The sequence below is a fragment of the Mastacembelus armatus genome, chromosome 9 (genome assembly GCF_900324485.2).
Source record: "Mastacembelus armatus chromosome 9, fMasArm1.2, whole genome shotgun sequence".
Classification (NCBI taxonomy): Eukaryota; Metazoa; Chordata; class Actinopteri; order Synbranchiformes; family Mastacembelidae; genus Mastacembelus; species Mastacembelus armatus.
Genome location: NC_046641.1, coordinates 13,749,936 through 13,773,168, shown reverse-complemented (window position 1 = coordinate 13,773,168; position 23,233 = coordinate 13,749,936). Strand labels below are relative to the sequence as shown.

The window sequence follows — 23,233 nt, the reverse complement described above, 5'->3', positions numbered from 1 at the left end:
CTACTGTAAGATAATGTGCTTTACCCATTATTATTCACTGGCAAATTAATCAGAAGTTCATTTACATTACACTTTAACTGAAACCAAGAGGCGAACTTGAGAACATGTACTGTACTTTCTTGCCTTCAGTAGCGCACGAAACCCTGGGATATGATTAAATTACTAAGACAAAGAAACCTTTTCCAAAGAGTTGAATAAATCTCTACCAGATTTTCAAGACAATGCTTCATATGTTCACTTTGTAGATAAATCGGGCCAGAGGACAAGACAGTATTAGAAGGTAAACAAGGAGCAAAGGGATGTACTGAAGGGGACATGGTTAAGTGGATCTTACTTTGCCTCCAGGGCCAGAGCAATAATTGCAGCAGCCATGGGAGCTGAGGCTGATGTCCCTGTGTGACTGTCTGTACACCGATGTCTCAGGTCTGTTGTGATCTGCAGATGGAAGAGAATAAGAGAGAATGAGAGGGGAATGAAAGAGAAATGAGGAGTAGAAAAAAAATCAAGTAAGAGAAAGGGGAAGAGATGGCAGAGGAAGGATGCCAACTCTTAAAGACAAAAAGAAGATTGTTAGAGTGATGGAGGCATCGAACGACAGGAGCAAATCGCGACGCTGACGGCAGGAGGAGAGGGAGAAAGAGAAACAGAAAGAGAGTGAAGTCATGAGGATCAGGAGGATTAAGACACACCTGAAACTCACATTCCAGTTTTGACATAGTGCTTTGCTGGAGATAACACAGAAACTCACAAACACGTACACAGATCATCAGTTTCCACCAGAACTGCTCACTGTCCAAGGAGAATGACAGGATGAAGAGTAAGAAGGTGGTAAAATGCGTCGTTAAAGAGCTGAATGTTCATTTTGATTGTATGGACTTTAGTCAGCCAACTAGCCAAACAGCTTGACAGTCTGTCAGCCAAGAAAAGCTTGGCAAACTTCCAGCCTGAGCCCGCATCAAAGGACCTTTCCTGGACCAAAAAAGTTTGAGGGATTATCCAAAGACACACAGAATCTGAAATGGTTTAGTAAGAAGTGAAAGTGGTCCAACTGCATTAGAGCAGAAAGGACAGTGTGTCCTCAGGCAGGTTAGACTGACGTCCATATATATGAGGTTTCCACTGTAAATGTACAGCACCGGAGGGAAACTGTAAAGAATGTGTGTGTGCTTGTGTGTGTGCTCCCATCTGCAGCATTAGTACGAGGAATGTAGCAAGACACTGGCAGACAAGCTAGCTCCCAGTGGCCAACTGTCACTGTCCGTCCCAGTGAATCATGGGAGAGATTTGGTTGCTTTGGGTCAGATCAAGTCACACACACAAAGCCAAGTTAATGCCAACTTGTGTACTGCTCTATTCTTAGCTGAAATTACATGTTGTCTGTGCCAACTTCAGTTCCAAATCAAAACATGGACAGTCTCCAATTTAGAAATAACGGTTAACTAGGATGCAGAAACAACCCACTGCAAGACTCCGTGGTTCATACCACACAAAATGGAAATCTGGTCTTGAAACACCAAACACAAGCAACACCTTGTACATCGGCGAGGCCCTGTGGTAAAATCAGGCCATGGATACTTGTGCTGCCTTCAAAACCAAATGTGCTCGTATATATGTGCATCAAAATTCATCACACACACACACACGAATCCTTACAATCTTTCTGTCGTAGTTCTCGCCGCTGCTGTATGTGGTGGTCAGCGTGGACGAGCATTCCTCCAGGTACCAGGGCTTGCGTCCACTCTCTGCTGTGCTGGAGATGGAGATGGTGTAGATGGAGTTGGTGTAGCCATCACAGGAGCAGTGGTCCCTGCTGCGCCCACCATTGCCTGAAGCCCAGACAAAGATGGAGCCGCGCCCTTTCCTCCCCTGACAGGAAAGGATTTATACAGGACACATTAAAAGCCTGATTTAGTATTATCTGTATTTAAAGGATCAAAGTAAACAGAGCCCACAGCCTGCATTAGAAATGACCTGATTATGCACATTCATGAAGAAAAGCAAAGCAATAAAGGTACAAACAGTGTAAGAACAGATGTTCGTTTTAGACAACACACACTGCAGATGTAGCAAATATGTTTTTTGCATAACAACATTTTTTACAGTAATTTTATGTTATTATTTTGGATTTTACTGAGTTTTGGCTGAGCCCTGCACACATATGGACATTTGTTATAACTGAGCCCCGTTATATGAAGCCAGGCAGCTGTTTAATATTTTAATTAATGCTTCCAAAGAGGGTCAGACAGTACATAAAAAATCATCCCAGCTGTATTCAGAGATCTTTGCTAACTGAGAGGCCAGGGCCAGATCAGAGTGAGCTTCACATGAACTCTGAATAAAGACACCAATTCACTTACTAATAGATATTCAGTCCCAATTATTTTTCAGTGGAAACCTTTTCAGGCCAAATGACTTGACTAGACATTGTACTTCGAGAATTGGCCGAGCTGAAATTGATCTAAGCCTTGGACAACGAGGGCGTCACTGCGCTGGTGATGACTGACCAAGTTATGAAGGCAAAGTTCAGCCAGAAGTCAGTCAAAAAAAAAAAAAACTGACAAACTGACTGATACTGCAATTCATAATGTTTGTCCCAACACACAAACAGCATTCCTGCATGTGAACAATCATGTTTCCATCACTTCAGACTTCATTTTATTGAACTACATGAATTTTCTCGAATAACTCAACCATAACCACTGCTTTCCTAACACCCCTGCCATAAACATAACCTCATAACCTTACCCTAACTTTAAATCAGGTCTGTACCATAAATGTAATGATTTATGTTTTGGAGGATTTGCTTTTTATCCCAAAAACAATATGAAGAGACATTTTGGACTGTGTAAACAGATTTAAGCCCACACAACATCAGTAACACAAGCACACACACACACACACACACACACGCACACACACGCGCACGCACGCGCACGCACACGAGAATAAAAGACAACATAAGGTCTTCAAAAGGGGGGCTCCTGTAAGGCTGTGATAAGCGAGCGGAGCCCCTCGGAGTGTGAGGGGATCACACAGGAGCAAATGCTGACAGATGAGAGCGATGGAGGTGGCTTTGAATGGCAGTTAGCAAAGGGGAAGGAGGGGTCGAAGAATGAGAGGGAGAAAACTGTGAGTAGAGAGGGCACAAGGGAGAGCAGGATGAAGCAGAGAAGTGACACTGAAGGACAGCAGTCTTCAGCAAGCAAATGAACGACAGCAAAGAAAAAGAATAAATAATTTATGGTCAAGCTAATTGCCCAATAATTTGTTACTCAATTATTAGGAAATGTATTGATTTAAATTCAATTACAATAGTTGATTAATTGTTTAGATCATTCATTTAGCAAAATGCCAAACATTCAGACTTCTGAACAAACGAAACAAATCTCCAGCTGCCATATTGGACTTTGGAAAATTGTGCTTAGTCACAGCAATTAAGCAGTGATTATATTATAATTATAAAAACATATAACAAAACACATGCCCACTCCACAGCTGCCAGCAGTATCTCTAACACCTCAGCTTTCTCTGATCCAGTGTCTCATAGGTACATGTTAGACTCACGACCATGCCTTCTCCAGTCAGCTTCACACACACACACACACACACACACACACACCAGCAGCAGGGCTTGCCAACACATACACAAGCCCTGCTCGTACCAGCGAGACAGATATCTCACTCACCACTGTCATCTGAAAAGGCCAGCCTGTCAGAAGCGACAGCGCCTCTTCTGCTCACACTCCCTACCTGTCGTCTTTTTTCTTCTGCCTTGTCTGTTTTTGTGTAACATGCTACAGGCTCTCAGTCTCCTAGTCAGTACTTGAAAAACTCTGATGTTTATATATCTCCCCTGACACATCACCATCACCACTGCCACTGTCTCCGCTCCCCGCCTAGATCTGTCACACCTCTTCAAAAGGGCTACGTCTCCTTAACCAAATGGGGGAAAGCCAGTACTAACACACTTTGGGAACGTGTATGTATCTGTGTGTTTGTGTGTGAGACATGACCCCTGTTAACCTTTGTTATAGCTTTTCCACCCCACTCAGCCAACAACACAGTGCCAGCTTGTCGTTATGCAAAATAAGCTATAAATATGTAAATGAATATATGCTAATAGACTGAGGCTGCTCTCTAATGTCCGCGGGAGCTTCACAGGTAGAGACAGCCAGGGAAGAGTTTGGGATATGAGTATATGAGCGTGAAACACACACATCCCCTTGGAATGTGTGTTTTCCTGGATTTATATACTTTCTCACCATTTGAATACCAATTGCAAAGCCATGGCTGTGCAATGAAGCACTTATTTGTACATGTTTATGTATGTAAATGCATGCATGCCCACCGAGCGGATGCCATTTTCGAAGGCCTGCCTGGCCAGAGACGCTGGGCCGTCCACTGTCTTTCCATCATCATCGGGTCCCCAGCTGGCACTGTAGATGTCAATGTGTTGCGGCTGGAGGCTGAGAGACTTGGCCTCCACCATGTCGGTTACATCTCCATCCAGCATTCGCACACCTGAAACAGAAATAATTCATGCACAAATCAAAGCATGTTCATGCTTGTTCCTTTGTATTTACACAGAACTTGTTTAAAAAAACATTAATTAGCAGTCAAAGCCCTATCATAATTACCATAATAGGTTAATGAAGTCAATCAATATTTGCAAGGAGGTACATTCATGTCAGTACACTTGTTACACAAAAAACATTAATATTAATAAAGGTATTCAAGCAATACGACTTAAAATTCGTTTTTTTTTTTCTTTAATATGTAAATTTTTGCTTTAGCTGTCGGACACATAAAGATGTAAGTGCACAGAGGTAGTCAGACGTCGTTAAAGTGGAATAATTAACCGTACACAGGATAATAATCTGCAATGTATTAGCACCAGGAACACACAATCAAAATGAGCAGCATCCTCTCAGAGCATGTCAGCTTTAAGTACACTAACCTATGACGCAATATATCTCCACTGAAAAAACAAAAACATGTTAAAATGAGTAAATACTGAGAAATATTACTTACCCCCTATTCTGGCATTGTAGGCAATTCCCACAATGCAGTGGGAGTTGTTTGCAGCTGCAGCAACTTCACCTGCACACCGTGTCCCATGTCTGAGGAGAGAGTGTGAACGGACAGCTTAACACACCTCTAAACATAGACACCATGCACTCAGGTGAGAGGATGTCACGGACAAGCTAAAAACAAGCAAATGTATAAAGAAGCAGTAGAGCACGTACAAACAACCAGACAAATCTGCAGCTTGTAAAGTGAAAAGCAAAAACATAGATGTAAACACACATTTTCACAGATAAATGTATACATTCCTCTTGAAGCAGTCGAAAACAAAATGATTTACGTGCTAAAGTGTTACCAATTTAGGAAATATGACAAGTATTGCAACAATTTTTGCTTTTTCCTCATAGGCCTGAGGGAATGAGGGAGTGGAAGTGCAGCATTTGTAATGCTGTCAGGAACTCTAAACATATTTGTCCTAAATCCACAAACACAAACAGGGACAGTTTGGACTCTGTTTCAGTGACTTTCTGCAGCATGCAAGCATTGTGCTCCCCAAGAGTGCACAGACACAAACACACACTAAAAGTTGTTAGCTGAAACAATGGCTAACATTAGACATCTCACACTAACAACACACACACGACAGGATAACATTCCACCAGTAACTGCAGTGGTGACAATCGGCCCAGGTCAGCGACCAACGTAAACAAACATGAGCATACTTGCGTCCACCGCCTACTCAAGATCACCACTCTGTGGATCAGGGCTGACACACCTCCTGCAGAGAACACCTGCATCACAACACCCTCGGAAACAGCTCTGAACGCTGCCATGGAAACCCAGCATCTAGCCATTGAAACCGTTAGAGAAGATGATCAAAGGCTTAAAAAGATATTGGGGCATCACTGTCTTCACTTAACTAAGCGCCAACCTCCACAGTTGGCAACAACATCAAAAATGGTCATTTGTCTCATCTCTTTCCACTTTTTTTTTTTTTTAAATCAAATTTTTAAAAAAAAAATGTTTATAACATTTACTGACCCACCTCTCTTTTCATTGCAACACAATTCTCTGCCCTACAAAAGCACAGTAACACGCTCAACATACATCTCCACTATTTCATGTTTAACAGATCAAAGTTGTATCTTGTGTAAGATACTTGACTCCAATAGGATATTTCCTTTTCTCAGAGCACCATTTCTAGCACATACACACTTTCTAAATTAAAAAAGCTCTGCAATAATCTTTAGATTTATTTTAAATGTACACCTAATTTGATGTGGAAACCTTTCTTTTATCCCCTGTGGAGTTAAAATGACTCACATATTGACAGAAAAGCTAATACAAATTGGCTGCAAATCAGCTCTACACATGTTTATCACAGTGAAGGATCAAAACGGCTGGTTCTCTCTTTCAAAATGCTTCAACAATCTTTGCTCAGTTCACTTCACTCCGCTAAGCTATAAAATCGTCTGTCTGGCATCTTTCTAATCTTTGTGTTTGCCTGTATTTACCATTTTCTACACATCTGTGTCACAGTCATTCACTCATCTCTCAGCGTTTCAACCAGAACCATATAACATTTGTGCAACGGATTATAGTCAGTAGAAACAATACGCGTTCACATAGTAATTATTCAAATGCAAACACACACTTTTTGACTTTCTCAAATTTTCCAAGGGTAAGGACACCAAAACTCCAAATCCAACTCTTTTGTGATACTCTTGTGATTTTATAGCTTCTACAAGCAAAATAAAAACCTTGTGAACTATGCTCACAGATGACACCAGATTATCCCATTAAATCTGCAATGGATTATTGGTGAACAACATCAACCACAACTAACTTCACCGGCAAAACAAAAATAATGGTGCATCCAAATGCGTCATTACATTGAGCTGTGTGAGAGACTGATGCGGTGACAACATACTCGCTATAATCCACCTGCTTATATTCAAAGCACGGCTTTAAGAGCCACTTTCACACACAACAGATTAAAATCCACAAGCATTACATCACTGTTGATGCTGTTCAACAAAGTCTGACAACAATGCATAGCTCACCAGATGTAGCTACAGTTAGCCTTATTCCTCAGAAATCTTTGTATGTCTGCCCCTTCTGGCACCATGACCAGTTTAAACTTACTGGCCACCTCATGTGAACCGTTCATATAGGTTCAGCTCCCATGAGAGACATGACTGATGTGTTTTTATTAAACTAAAATGATTTCCAGTTTGCTAATCCCTATGAGAATTTCATGGAAAAATGTAACATGCAGAGCTGCAGAGGGCAAACTAGATTTCTGTCCACGCACATAACATCATAGTCAACCATGGAATCAGCCTTAAAAGAAAACCAGCTCATTAAGCTGCATCTGTAGGCCTCATGTCTCTTTAAGACAATACATTACCAGCAGGGACTGAGCCACTGCCAAGACACTTGGGCTGCTGCAGCCAAACACACATACACACACACACAAAAAAAAAAAAAAAAAAAAAAAAAAAACTACTCACTAAGCCAAACTGGCACAAGACAAGTGCCTGGACAAGCGAGTCTCTTTTTTTCCCTTTCTTACACACACATACAGACATACACTGACACTGACACACACACACACACAAACACACACACCAATTCTTTCAAATAGAAAAACCACAAACTAACCACAAATGTCACAATCAAATACACCAATGTAGCTTCTCGCACCCATAAGGAGGTCAGGTCTCCGCAAATACAAACATACTGAAGCACAGGGCTTCTGGTAGAAATCAATCAGAAAAACAGTGACACAGAGAAAAGCATTTGGCTGATTCTTACACCAAAACACTTAGGCCATATGCATACCTGAACCCTGCTGTAACTCCTACAAATTAAATTTTTTCTTGGTTCCGAAATAGATTTTTTCCTTACTTGTTCTCATTTGTTGCGTCGTATCGAGGCATGGGATCCATATCGTTGCCATTGACATCAAAGCTGGCTTGAGGGTCCTAGAGGAGATACAGAGGTCAAAACAAGTATATCAAACACTACAGTCTGGGTTTAAATATGATCTCGGGAGGGACAACATCAGGTAAACAGGTAAGTTTGTGAAAAAAGAAAAGTAGACCCAGCACCACCGGAGTGTTTGCATAGACTTGCAGTATGCCAGGAATCTTCTCTAACAAAAAGAGTTCACATTATCATCACTCACAAAACTTTTGTAAATCGAATTCAGTCGGAGCTAACTCGATCTGCCGTGCCACTCGGCCTTTGGCATAAACAAATCCAGGCATTAAGAATAGCTAGTAACAGCAACACAGGTACTGTCAAACAGGGTGCGAATCAATTCATCTGCACAGCTGATTGATGCCGATACCTGCCACCTGAGGCCAACTATTTACTCAGGTAGACATATCTTAGCATGCACATGATGTATGTAGACAAGAGAGACAAATAAACATGTACATATATGAACACCCGCAGGTTTTAAGGTTTCCCCTGAAATGCAATAGAAGACATGGTTATCTGATCCAGACAACAATCAGTGTTGCAATGAGATGATCATTGATGATTCTTCCTTTCTGTAACATGATTTAGTTAAGTGCCAAAAGGACACTTCATTCCTATTTTCAAAATCTGTCTTTAAAATTCAAATTATGACTGCAATATAATAAGCTTTGCTTCATGTCTGTTCCACAATTTAAGTACCCAAAAGTGAATATTTATTTATTTACAATATTTATTGATGATGTATTTGTAATCAATGTACTGTACACCTATTATACATATGACTTTTTAATCACAAATCACACACACTCAAGAAGGTTAAGATTTATATTCCTATACCTTCACAAGCCTCACACAGAGATGCTGACATTCATGAACACTGAACACACACACATAGTCACACATAGTCGCCCTACATTCACATACATACACACTCACGTAGTTCTGAAAGAGGTCTGGGTGGTTCCTCTCAATGCCGTCATCTAGTATGGTCACCACCACGTCTTTACCCGTGTAGCCCCTCTTCCACGCGCCCATGATGTTCATGTCCGACTGGCAGTTATGGACATTGTCAATGCAGTGCTGGAGACGATGGGAGGACAGACGGATATTAAAGAGAGGAGAAAAAGGAAAACACATTAGGGGGAGAGGAGACAACACGGGTAAGATGTTGTAAATGTACGACTTCATGAACAATAAGAGTGACCCACGTCAGAGGTTTCATCCACTTAAATTGCATGAGAGGCTCAATCTCCACACAAGCCCAATCAAATCAAAGTCAGACAGCCTCATTCAACTACAACATAGTTATCACTGAAAAATACAACCTACATTTCGCTTATTTCACCAATCAACAAGAGCTAAAAATGGTATATTGTTATATATGTAAAAAATTGTATATATGCTTAAAAAAGGTTTTATCTAAAAAAAAAAAAAAATCTTAAATGTTACTCAGAGGCACTGCATGTGCCACAAGCTGTTATTTGATGGCAAGTCAAAGTGACGTTTAGATAAATAATTTTTAAACCTAAAGTGAATTACTGCACTGACTCCATTCCTTTACTTTAAACCAGAGCCATTTTACTAAGGATGCTGACTTCTCACAAGTCACTTGGATATTTTTCATGTGTCACATTTGGTTTCCAACTTCAATTTGATTCCAGTGTAAAAATCTAATTCATGTCAAAATCACTGATACCGGTCAATGTTAAATTTTTTCTGTGAATCAAAATCAAATAAGGGGCAACCTCGAATAAGTCGCTAATTTTAAATTAGATACAAAACACACAAACTGAATTATTCTTTTGTTTCATCCCTGAAAACACCAAGTTCAGTGTGCTCTGTCCTGAAGCTAGAAAAATAAGGTTTAAAAACTCAGGTCAAAGTATTAGGACTTTTCTGTACTAAGTTAACAATTGACAGAGATGAGGACAATCTACCACACATATAAATACATAACTAGTGCAAAGATCAGAGGGTGTATGTAAACATGTGGTGATAAGCCACAAATCTCTGCAATGGGAATTTGAATACATGCGTGTAGGACTGTGAGCGCAGGTGAACAAGTACATCCATTACACTGCTGACTTCTGGGAAATGATTTGGAAATGCAGGAACACAGAGACGTATATTTCTATGTGTGTGCACATTCCTGTGACAAACACTTATAAATAAACACAGAACGTCCTGCACTGGCCCTAAATGATCTCTTTTGAAATTGAGGAAAGATACAAATTTCATCACTGTGGCTCTTCTACTCTTTCATTCAGTGAAACACAAATCCCTCTGATCTGCTGACCATGTCATGACCTCAGCTGATCTTAAACCCACAAAGTGGATAAATATGGGTAAAGACAAGCGTGCAGACTCTGAAAAGAAAAGCACCACAGGACAGTACGTTATGCCGGGCTCTATCTGTTTTGCAACTTGTGATGTTCTTGTTTTGGTGCAGTAAACACACAAAGCGAGCAGGAGTCTGGTACAGATATGCGGTGTACTCACAATGTACCACATACTGATCCACTTGGCGTCATTATAGAATACGTTGTTCTGTGCCAGGCTGCTGTAGGCGGGGCTTGAAAGAGAAATGGGCGGGGATGGTTTGTAATCCCTCTTGATCCTCCTCTTCACCACCTGCTGCTGTATCCACTCCACCTGAAACACGCAAACACAGTCGGGAGATAGCAGACACTGAAGAGGGATCAAATAATAACACACTATAGTAGTTTACTTCACAGACTGCACAATCATAGTCAACAGGTGGAATTCAGGCAGAGCTTCTATAAAATGACATGTTTTTCTTTTAGAAAAATATCAAAGCGCTAGAAAAGCTGGGACCTCTTTAAATAATGGGTGCCGCATCTTCAATAAAAAAAAAAAAGGGAAAATGAAGTGGTTATATTTCCTCTTTTTTGCCCTATGCAATGAACAAAGATATAGATCATCGCCAAAGAATAGATATGGCTAGTATACTGTCAGGCACCTAAAGAGAATTGGCCATATGAGCAGAAGCCACAGGACATAGCTATATAAAATTTACTCCACAGTGCATTTCAGGCTTAGCCTACAAGAGTTTTTACTGTGGACTAATTTCTTTTCATTCTGTCAGTTCATTTCTCCCCATCTGCAATATGTACAGACTAACACACACACACATATGCACCAAAGACATAAATGTCTCTCAGGTAACATCAATCTCTCAGATGTTATGGGTTTGCTTCAAGGCACAAGGCATTCCTTGGCAGGAATCTCGCTCCACTTTCAAGGCGGAATTTTCCGATTTCAGAACCGGCATTGTTGGATCTTAACTAGACGGCTGGACCCACTTGCTTGGCCCTGGCCAGTTGTTTTTAAAACCCTGAAATTTTCTGTTTAGTCTAGCTGAAGTCCTCCAGATTTCATCTGTTGAAAAAGACTCCATGTGAAGCTCACATGTACCAGCAACGATGATAAACACCAAAACTGAAATTTTTAGCAGCTACAAGACTGGCACATGTAGATGGAGTGTGTGTGGTGCTGCAGCCTGAGATGAAAATATTTCTGTATTAAATGATTCAGGGATTTGTTAAACTAAAATTTGCATAGAAACATAATCATACACAAGCTAGTTTATTCACTTACTTTACGAACTGTCCATTTGTCAATTTAATGTGAAGCTACTACTTCTTTCTGCTGTATTCACTCCTGAAATGATCATCACAAAGCATACTTTACACCTAAAGTGTGTATCTGTGTGCGTTACGTACAGACAAATGCACTCCATTCATGATGGATAATCAATAGAATAATTTTCACACTCCAAAAGCGTTTCTGTTTTGTTGCCCATTTTGCCAGACCCAGAAATCAGAGGCTTTACTGAACAACGTCCGACTGCAGAGCATTTCTACACATCAATACAGCTCCAGCAGACAGAGAGAAGAAGAGAAGAGAGGAAAAAAAGAGAATAGCTGACATAATGACTGCAGAGTGATTATCTGGTCTCATGCACTGAAACAATCTGCCTCCCTCTCCAGAGAGTTGAAGAGCGAGGCAACGAGACAAGATAAGACGGGAGAAGGAGAGGCGATAAAGAGCTGAAGAGAAGACGTCCCAGAAGAGTCAATAAAAAAAAAAAGACCGAACTAGAACGGGAGGGAAGTGAAAACAAACAGCAAGAAAGACAGAAAGACAGCAAGTGAAGAGAGGATAATTAATTTTCTAAAAACATTGATTGAATAACTTAAGTATGTAGCTTGTTATAGACTGAAGGGGGTGAGGGGAAAAAAAATACATTAATTCAAGTGGAATATGGGGGGAAAAGAAACAAAAATGACAAACCAGGGCACAGAGAGTGATAAAGATAAAAATAAATAAAAAACCAAGTGAGATGTTTTGTTTTAGCCTGGTGCTCTTCCGTCTGCCAGGGTCGCAGCTCATTTCACTCCAAGTTTTGTCAGGACCATCAGCTTCAAAACAACCGTTTACACACGCCATTAGCCTCAAAACAACACCGTCATCAGGAATTGTGCGTGATTGTCTGCGCAAACCGCTGGTGTATCATTACAATTTGCATACATTAGCATACCATCAACCACAATCTTTGATCAGCAGTGTAACTCTTAAATGCTCTTGTCCATATCTTCGGAAATTCAGAAAGGTCCAACTACAAATGCATCACTACTTCTCTAGTCGCCACTAATCCTCTCCTAACACCATGGATTCCTCCACAGGCGGACGACACAGAGCAAAGACTTCACAAATGACAAAAAAAGAAATGATTGTGCTGAAGTTGGATCCCAATTAGTGTGGGGTTCACTTCAGGTGTTTCTGACCAGACGTGAGAATTTGAAGGATTTCATAATAGTTTTCTGAATTGGCCTGATGAACAAGGACATAAGCCAAAGAAGCTGTAGTTACATGTATCTGCATGCTGGCAAACATCTATCCTAATGATGTGCCTTTGCATCCTGACCACCTCAGACAGGTGCTGTTCTGCAGCTGACTGTGACCACTAGCATCCCTAAGGAGGTGGTAAAAACACTGAGGGTCACTGAAGCACTGTGTATTATTATCACTGCCATGTATTTCACATCCTGTACACTGACTTAGTATAGTGAACAAAAAAAGGGTCATGGAGCACTAATGCGTTGTTTTATCTTCAGCAGCAGAAACTACTAAAGTGCTTTCTAGTTTATGCAGTGTTGTCCAGATGACAGTGATTCACAGTCTGAGCTTTCCTGTAGTGACTCTATTTACAGGGTTTTTTTTTTTTTATTTGATTCATTTCAAACATCCACAGGCTGAAACCTATTCGGAATTCCATTTTAAAGAAGGGGATCTTAGATGGATAGATGAGTAGAGTTGCATATTAAATTAGTAAAGCAGAAAGATGTTAATCTGTACAGGGTGAACACTGTTTTTCAATGACAGCATAATTCCTTGATTTCATGCTCACACACACACACACACACACACACACACACACACACACACACACACACACACACACACACACACACACACACACACACACACACACACACACACACACACACACACACACACACACACACACACACACACACACACACACAGATTTGCTCCAACCCAAAACTGTAGGTCTGCTCTTAGATATAAAGCAGCTTGTTCACACTTAAATCCTCATCCTCGCACTCAGGCAACCCCTGCCCACTCGCAAAACTTCTGCTCTCAGATCTTTGCTCTCACTTTTAGATTTGCATGTAATAACCCAACAGAAAGCCAGCTACAGTGTCATCCAGTCACCTCGACAGCACATTCCCTTTACTAATACATTTTGTCCCCATTTGTCTGATGACCAAGGCAGGTTTATGGTATTCAACAGTTTCAGGCCATCAAGAGCATGTCACCCTTTGTTGCCCCTGTTTAAAATCTCTCACTGATAACAGCTTGCAGTTATCCACATCAGTTGTGTCATGTTTGCCAAATCCTATCCAAACAAAGACGATGTTGCCCTCTATTATTGCCTATAAAACCTGCCCATGCATCCTTGTCTTTTTCTTTTCAGTGCCAATTTGCTGGCAGACTCTGAGGCATGAAGATTGGATCTGCTCCATTCTTTCAACTCCAGCTTGGTGAAGCAGAGAAATGATCTGTGAGCACCTGTACCTCTCTGTCACACTCCAGCTCACTCCCCTATCTCACCCTTTTACTTTTCTCCCCTCATCTGCTTCTTTCTCACCATCATCTGTACTTTGTTGCATTTTAGGTCGGCTTCTCCGCAGATGCCAGTTTTTCTCTAAGATTGCCTGTCTTTCTCGCATTCCCACTCCAACCCCCCACCCACCCCATCCCTCTCTCCCTCTCTCTCTGGTTTGCTCTCTATGTAAGGGTTTGCAGGTGGCTCTTGCTGGCTGGGTCAGTAACCAGGGGAAACTGGGGAAGAGTTCACTTCAGTAGAACAAATGGGAACAAATTGATCCACTTTCGCTGCTCATTTTAAGACACTGCTTGAGTTACAGGCAAAAGAACAGAAAGCTGTGAGATGTTTTTTTTTTTTCCAAAAAGGTCAAAGGCTAGCGTAGCAGAGTACCCTCAACAACCTTCAGACTGACATGAGGAGCCTGTTCTTGTGCTTTACTAAGTGCGGTTCAAAGGCCTCAGCCCTAACACAGCACACATTCACACAACTTTTCACAGATGCTCTGAGCCCTGTGGTGCTGTGCCGGTCAGCTGTAGGTGACTTGCATGGGCGTCAGCTCTGAATGGTTCATCTGTTAAACAAATTCAATGCAAAAACATACTCAGCAGTCTCTCGCAGGAAACGCACACAAGCATCCTGGTTTATGGAAACCTGTACCTGGAACTATGGGATGTCTTATAGTACTTCTGCATATGTAAATTGCTCCCAAGGTCCTGCAAGTGTCCTCGTCTTCCCCACATGGTGCATGAATACAACGAGCACTAAAAACAGCTGGATGATGAAAGAATTCAGTGAGTCATAGGGGAGAAATTTTAAGCAGACTAAGTTTTAACTGTTTAATAATTGGATTTAAACGCACTTCAGTAGTTTTACTATGTGGGCAAATATTTTGCCTATGTGGCATGACGTCTAAAAGACTGAACCTTATAAATGTCACAAAACACTGAAATTTAATTTTGTCTTCACTTCCATTTTGCATTTCACAGTATCCCAGCGAGGATTCAGCTGCGGACCACACCTGGCTCTCAGTTTTCCTTCACGTCTGGATAAATGACTGAGAGAACACAAGTCGCAATAAATGAAACAGGCTGGGAACATCCTGCTCCTGCAACAAGACGACACATGAAGTATTCCTACACCATGAACAAATGGCCACAGAGGCAGCTGGTTCTTTCTACTATTCTTTGCAAAGGCCATTACAGAATGGAAAAACAAACACTGTAGTACTCTTAATTGATTACAGTAAACTCCCAATAACTGGAAAATGATGTCAAACAAAGCAGACTACTTGAAATGATTTCACACCAAAAACACTCCGGAGTTACAACAAAAAATGTCTGGTTTTCCAGACTCTCTTGGAACTTCCAGTATGAATGAGTCATGGGTGAACATCAGCACAGCTATGCAAGGTGCAAGCTGAGGACTTTGAATGTTAAAAATTTTAAATCATTTGACCTTCACTAGCTGATGAGAAATAGGCATATCTATATCAATCAGAAATAAATGGACTTAACATCCTGTGTTTAATCTTTGAAAAAGGTTTTTTAAAAAGAAGAGTTTGAGACGTGCAGCGCCCGTAGCACAGACATTCTCCAGCCTGGAAAAAATAAATGGTCTTTGACCTAAGAAGCAAGTGACACTGCAGTTAGGCGGATGCCATAAAGTGGTAATCTGTGCTGTGCCGCACATCTCCATGGTAACTTGTGTGCCAATGAGTACTGTGGATGGCAGGGTGCGCCTTTCATGGCACCGCTACACCCATCTGACTCACTCGCACACAAACACATACGGCTGTCATTATTACAAAACCTGATTGCAAAACATCATTAGCAGTATGCCAGACTACGCCGGTGCCAAACTAGCCATCATGTTGATTCCAAACCCACAGACACGTCCAAAGATTACACTGAAAGGATAGCCACTCAAGGGAAAATGCTGACAGCTCCGCTGCTCTCCACTTTGCTTTTCTTTTATTTGCTTTCTCTAATCCATCTTTCCCCTCTTTTTCTCTTTCTACAGCTCTTCTTCACTCTCCCTTTGTAAGAACTCATTTTCCCTATTGTCTCTTTTAACCTCTCCTCTCTGATCTAGTCCTCTAAAATCTCAGCCTCTCAGCCAGCTGGCATTAGGACACAAACCTTCCTCCATCATGGCACAGTGTCAGGCCCGAGAGAGCAAGAGAAGCAAAGACGAAGGGGGGAGACAAGTACAATGAAAGCAACAGTGAGAAAAGGAGGTAGGAGAGAGTGTGCAAGGAAGGTAAAAGGGGTGACAGGTAAGGACAGCAGGTGGACAAAACAAACTAAGTAGACCCAAAAAAAAAAAGAAAAAGTCAAGAAAATAGAAAAACAATGTGAAAGAGGACAACAAGATAAGTGGATAACAGAAGGTGACAGGCATCGTCTTATCTTTTCTATCCATCTCACCCACCTTTTTCTGTTTACTTTCTTTCTATTTAATTCTTTCTTTGTATGAGCACAGAGATGCATCATTATCATTCCTTAGCAGTCAGCATGCATTCTATCTGTGCACGCACAGATAGAAAACAAACTCACATGCACTTGAATCCACACATGCACAAAGCTATTTCAGATGAAAACACTCTCCAAAAAATTGAGAATTTCTTTATCCTGACACTAACATGATGTGGTAACTTCGATTAAACTGAATCTGCATCATTTCCTCAAACTCAAATCCCAACTTGTTTGATAAAGGCACCCACTTTGTCAAACACAAAGACATGAAGTCAAATTTGTGTACACAAATATGAACAAAAACATACTTGGAGCATAAGTTTTTCACATGTCAAGAATGAGACACTTCTACAAACGAGCCTCATATTTGAAACAGCAACTGGACCTGTTCATTTTGTTCAGAGTGCTGTGAGGTTCAGGCTTCGTTAATAATGCAGCCGGAGTTTGATGACCTGGTGCAGCGATGAGAGGAGCAACGACAGGAGTTTACCTTAGGTAAAGTCATCTTTAAAGGGCCAGTTCACCCAAATGACAAAAAAAAAAAAAAAACATTTTAAAAAAATTGAATAAAATCAGACTCGCCAGGTGACAAAGATGCTATATTCTATATTTAACCCAATCCTGGTGAACCGCATTATTAAGTAAACTGTCTTTTCCATATTATATGACATTGGCTGTAATTATAATCCTGTTGGAACACTGTGGCATTAATTTTGTTCATTGGTTTAAGTGTGAAACACAGATGAAGTCATTCTGCTATAAAGCAGATTAGTTTCAGGGAACTGGCTGACACAGCAACAAACACACTTTCTATATACTGGATATGATGTTTCTGAACATTCGTCACAGAAACATGGCAGAGTACAGAACGTATGTGTTAAAATCACAGTGTGAGCACAGATTAAACTCAAAAATGACAAATTGTTTCTTTTTCCCTTTGGCAAAAAAAAGCCTATCAGGAAAACATGGAGATATTTGACAAGATGTCCCTGAGACTATCTTCAGAATATGCTGGAAAGCCCATTTTGACCTCAGAAATACAAGTCTGATTAAATAATCGAGGTTTGCTTACACGCCTTTCCCAAACCTCTCAGCCGAACCTGATAATACTCAGACAGACAGACTTTTCTCAGCTGTCACAGTGGTGGCTCAGCTAATTCAGAACTGAACTTTAGTAACCACATACACCCCATATTTGGGTCACGTGATAACTGAGTCAGCTCCATGACAACTGAGCAAACCTGATCCACTGACAAATACCATGAGGTATACAGGAAAAGCCTGGAAGTGGACCATGAGCTGAAATCTCCAGGATCAAAAAATAAAACACACACGCTGAACTACTCTGAGTCTAAACCTCCAAGTCAGAAAACAAACTTACCTTGGGCTCCATGGAGATGAAACTGTGACGACCACGGCTGGACAAAGTCGACCTCTTGATGGTCCGACTATGGAAGAAGTGATAGTGATCTTTGAGGTCCCCAATCTGTAAAACACATGTACAGAGACTTGAGAGACAATATCCTACAACCTCATTAAAATAACTATAAAAATGACAAAGTCATTAAAAAATAAAAAAAAAAATAAGCAGCAACTCTGCCACTGTTCTTCCTGTCAACATGTTTGACTTCTAAAGCTGAAGCAAATGTCACACACATATACTGCAATAACATCATACACGACATCAATAAACAGAATAAAGTCCTGTTATGGGTGATAACCACTACAATACTTGAAAAGTACTGTACTAGTGCTTTCCAAGAAGTGATATTTTTGTGTTGTGTTATTCATTTAAATTGTACATAAAGTTTTTTTTCGAGCTTTTAAAGAGCTCGGCAAAAACAACAAACAGGCGACACAGAAATGGAGGACAAGTCAAACATAAGACAGCGACACAAACACAGGCTGAAAGTCAGACAAACATACGGACGCACAGAAACACACAAAGACTTTTGAGTGACAGAGCTGAGACCAGAGGACCCACAGGCAGACAATGATAGACAGACTGCAAGCTGCTGGACGGTGATTAGTTTTAATAATTGATAAAGACCATGCAATCCCTCAGATGATCAAACTATCATGGCTGCCAAGGCTCATGTGGTGTGTCACTGATCCGTGGCTGAGCTCCACCACCACAGAGCCCATCAGACTAGCTTTCAACTCAATGTTTATGCACATAAACACATTTTCCAACCTACAAACCGATAAAAATGACAAACAACAATTTGTCAGTAGGCCTAGGATCCCCAAACATTAGCTTCCCATGCAGCACATATCAGAGGTGTTGGGTAATCAGATTATAAAGCATTCTGCGTAATAAAATGCACTTCCATAATAGGCAACTACCCCTTTGGATGTTGCTCCGTGGTGTAAACAGGTCTCAACATATCATGCTTCCACTGTCTATTTAATCTACACAGCATCTGAGCTGCCATTAACAGGCCACCCTTCCCTCCAGGAGTGTCTGTAAACAGGGAGCTGCTGGAAAAGCTCTGCACACACACTTAAAAACCTTGAAGTCTAAACTACCGATGCACTGCCCCAAACTCTTGTTTACCACCATCAAAAATGACCCACTCATTCCAGTTTAAGTGGGTCGTTTTCACATTCACAACTTTTAACACAGGTTCAACACCTGCACATTTAACCGTTTCATATTCTTTGTGCCCCTGTGATCCTAAATAGAAATGAGCAGATATAAGATGATGGATGGATGAATATTCTTCGTGCATCATCTCAACTGCATTTTATCCTCAGTATTGAGTTTGTTAGTATTGTAGCTATGACAACCTTTGCTCAGATGGGTATGCAGAGGTCATACAGCTGACTGAACTCTCATTCTGTTGCAATAACCTGCATAGTGAATAACAACTTCAGCATAACCTCTGGTTGCTGAGAACTATGTCCTAACAATTTTGTGAAGTGAAACCACTTGCATTCATGAGTCTTGCTTCACACATGTTTCCACTAGAACGCCCATGTCACAGAATATATCCTGTATTGGCCTAAAGGTGAGTTTTGCCTGAGCAGGTATGCCTCAGATTACTGCTTTCTGCCACATTAAACAACATGATAAAGACCAGGCATCTCTCTCTCTCGCTCTCTCTCTCTCTTTCACACTCACACTCACACACTCACACACTCACACACTCTCACACACACACACACACACACACACACACACACACACACACACACACACACACACACACACACACACACACACACACACACACACACACACACACACACACACACTTCAGTCATATTAAAGCTACTTTGCTGAACTGATGTCAAGGTTGATACTGATAAAGTATTTACTTAACTCATTTGTCTTTGGATACAAATGTGAACAGATAAAAGGAAGTTGTTTTTTTTTGTACTACAGTGCTCAGCGATGCCACAACACAGAATAATCTGTATTAACTTAACAACACCCTGTTAGCCTGATTCCTTCAAACACTGGTACAGTATCAGTACAACCGGTACAAATACACCTTGTACCTTGTTACAGATACATGAACCTCCTGTGCATGTACAGCTTCAGATCATCACCCTCACTCTTCATGGCTCCAAGTTGTCTCCCATGTCCTCAAAACACTATTATACCAAAGAAATCCACGTCCGGGGCCTTGTCAGCTGATTCAGACTCAATTTGGGCCAGTGTCTTAGTCTGGGAAGGGGGCTCCACGGTTAAGAGGATTACCCAGAATTCTCCAACGTGGTGCTCTCTCACTCCATGCCAACTCTTTTCATCCATCCATCCATCTATCCTCCCTTGTCATTCCCTCCTCCTATCTCCCACTGTGTGCTTATCTTTTCTGTTTCCCTCTTTCCAGCCCTGTCAAGAACACTACATTGTCCCCATTTCACATTTGTCCTACCCATCTACTTTTTCTGTTTTGTGCATTCTTTCACATCCTTTTCTCAGTTAGCAGTCTGATCACCAAAATCATTTATTGCAAATTGTCCAATACCTATGAATAATCCGAGGAATTTGAAAAACACTTGTGCATCTCTTGGCGACCTACAGCAGAGCCAGACAGAGAAGCTGCAATAAGTCATCTGTGCTGCACTGATATAAGAGAGATGGGGCTGATGATGTCAAAGTTCACATTAGGAAACCAGAGTGTGCTGTTATTGCTCCCATGGGAGCGGCTTTCATCTGACCCCAAAACCAGGAAGTGAAGTAAAACTGTTGTCTATGAGGTGTCAAAGTCCAATGAACACTCCATATTGAGATGGAAATCAGGGCGAATGGTGCGTGTGCATGTGTGTGTGTGTGGGGGGGGGGGGACACTCCACTCCACAGGGGAATTCCTATGGGGGGCTGGTATAGAGTAGTGGGGGTGGGACTCTACACATTAGTTCCCGTCAAAAAGAGGGGATAAACGAGGCCATTAAGGCCTGCTCTCTGGGGAGTATAGTGGGTGGGCGGGCTGGATAAGGCGGGGAAGGAGGGGAGGTTCAATAGCTGTTGACTAGGCTACCCCACAACAACCTGTCAGAATGCCCCCCTCTGTTCCACGCCGTCTTCATGTCGAGCACTGGCAAGTGCAGACTTGAAGTGCCCATGTATTTCGGTCACGATACTCTGGAGTATGTGTGGGGTCCACGTTTCTTTCATCCACAAACAACACAGGATTTCTCTTTAAACTTCAAAACACATCTCCGTGTGCTGAGCTATATCCCTCCTCCTTGACCTGTACACGCTTCTGTTGATTAAGAAAACAGACAAACAAACCTCACAGTCCTGTTTCTCTTCTTGGTATATTCTTTACACCTGCTGATGGTATTTGGCTTACACTGTGAAAAGCACCGGACCCTGCATTTGGCTTTAAGCGTCAGATATGATGAGTATTAATGACTCCTACAGTGTGGATGTATGCTTGGTGTGATGGACTTTTTCCTCCAACAGCTGTGATTTATCACTCTCATCAAAACTAAGAAAAGCTTCAGCCCCATCAATGTGACAAAAAGTATGTGAACAGCTACTAAGCCTGAGCAGAACCTCCAGGGGCATCTAGCAGCTGATTCAACAGGCCTAGTTATGGACTGAGTCAAGATCCCTCTTCACAGGGATAATACAGGACAGCGTTAGCATAGGAAGAGCAACACTTCATTCTCCAGTTTTCCTCAGTGCAATGTTTAAAAAACACTCCCTGCCAAGTTTTTCAATAAAAGGAAGGAAGAACACCAGTGTCCGTCTCACCGTGGGGGCTTCTGGTGTCAGTTCCAAGACACCAGAAGCAGCACTAGCTGTCTCACTTGTGTGTCAAAAAATGGCCAAGCACATGAGAGTGCAGTGAGGCTGATAGTGGCTGCAGCCCGCAAACTGAACGTGACCCGGGATAATGCAGCGAGGAGGCACCTGTTGTGCCATCCTGCTCCTGGTCTTCTTTCTTTGTCCCCTGCGGCTTTTCTCTCCGGGGCTGATAGTCAGAGAGAAGCAGACAGAGTTTAGGGAATCACAGAGGTGGTTTGGACGTTTGATCCCGTATGGTTCCTCTACTGGTAAAGAAATAACCAGCATGGTATGTCCCACTTTTAAGACTTAACAAAACAAGGGGGAAAAAACAAAGCCACACAAATAAGAGTCAACTTTGGATTGAGCAAAAAAAGGCGACTTACCTGTCCCATGTTTCTATAGCCATATTTCTCCGCTATCCTCTCGGCCACCTCGGGTCCCCCTGCTATCCTGACTGCCCAGTGGTTCGTGTAAATCCGAGCTTTGCACGGCAGGGACGCAAAGCCGAGACTGAGCGCCAGGACGCACAGCAAGCTTCTTCTCCAAGCGGCGTTGCGGACCATCTTCCCCCACTTTTACCCCGAACTCTTCGCCTCCACCTCCTCCTCCTCCTCCTCAGCCGACCAGGCAAACAACCAAACTTCTCTTCTGGCCGAGCAAGACGCTCATAGAAACACAACTATCCTGGTAAAAACACTGACGGAGGGAAAGAGATGGGGAGAGGGCTGAAGGAGCGAAGCCCCGAAGAAGATAAAATTATACCTTATCCTCAAACCTTGGCTTTCCACATGGGAGAGTTGGAAGTTTGTGTTTCGTGCTCTCTCTCTGCTCCTCTGTCTCTCTTTTCCGCGGCAGGAGGAGGAAGTGTGCGTGTCTGTGAGCCGTGCGTCTTTTGCGCGCGAGTTGTTGTACGTCTGAGCGCGCGCGGAGCTCCTCAAAGCTGCTTTCTCCACGAACAACTCGGATGTTGGTCTCTCAGCTCATCGGGCTTTCATGTGGCGAAATGGCTACAGCGCCTCCCCACAAATAACTAGCTGACACTCTGGTGAGTAGAAACAACTAAAGCCGCGGGGCTTCCCTGCCGAGCTCCGCTGGGTCTTAAAGACACTCTGCTTGGCTCCACCGATGACCGCCGGTCGAGTTGGAGAGAGAGACAGAGGTGGGGGGGGGCGTAGTGGTGAAGCTGGGGGTCAGGGAGCCACTCGGGGGGCCCAGCTTCTAGGAGCCTCTCCAGGTAAAATAAAGAATAATTTTAGTAAAACCAAAGCGGCTGGAATCGGTCCTAGTTAGACCATGTTAGAGAATGACTCCATTGATAAGGCTCAGCTGAACTTAAGACGA

General features: G+C 42.1%; 1 protein-coding gene across 3 annotated transcripts in view; it reads right to left on the bottom strand.

Annotated features, from left to right (window-relative positions):
* The window catches only part of pcsk5b (proprotein convertase subtilisin/kexin type 5b), a 63,577-nt gene extending 40,667 nt beyond the window's left edge, over nucleotides 1-22,910 (bottom strand). Inside the window, exons 1-9 of one of the 3 annotated variants that reach the window (XM_026320799.2) lie at nucleotides 22,276-22,910; nucleotides 18,026-18,130; nucleotides 10,513-10,665; nucleotides 8,950-9,093; nucleotides 7,936-8,012; nucleotides 5,032-5,120; nucleotides 4,349-4,521; nucleotides 1,654-1,866; nucleotides 335-435 (exon numbers count right to left, since the gene is read on the bottom strand). In XM_026320799.2, coding sequence (XP_026176584.1) covers nucleotides 335-435; nucleotides 1,654-1,866; nucleotides 4,349-4,521; nucleotides 5,032-5,120; nucleotides 7,936-8,012; nucleotides 8,950-9,093; nucleotides 10,513-10,665; nucleotides 18,026-18,130; nucleotides 22,276-22,455 — 1,235 coding nt within the window. In that variant the 5' untranslated portion in view covers nucleotides 22,456-22,910. The remainder of the gene's footprint in view (nucleotides 1-334; nucleotides 436-1,653; nucleotides 1,867-4,348; nucleotides 4,522-5,031; nucleotides 5,121-7,935; nucleotides 8,013-8,949; nucleotides 9,094-10,512; nucleotides 10,666-18,025; nucleotides 18,131-22,275) is intronic. The other 2 variants (XM_026320802.1, XM_026320801.2) reach the window with 2 other exon arrangements.
* Nucleotides 22,911-23,233: the final 323 nt, after the last annotated feature.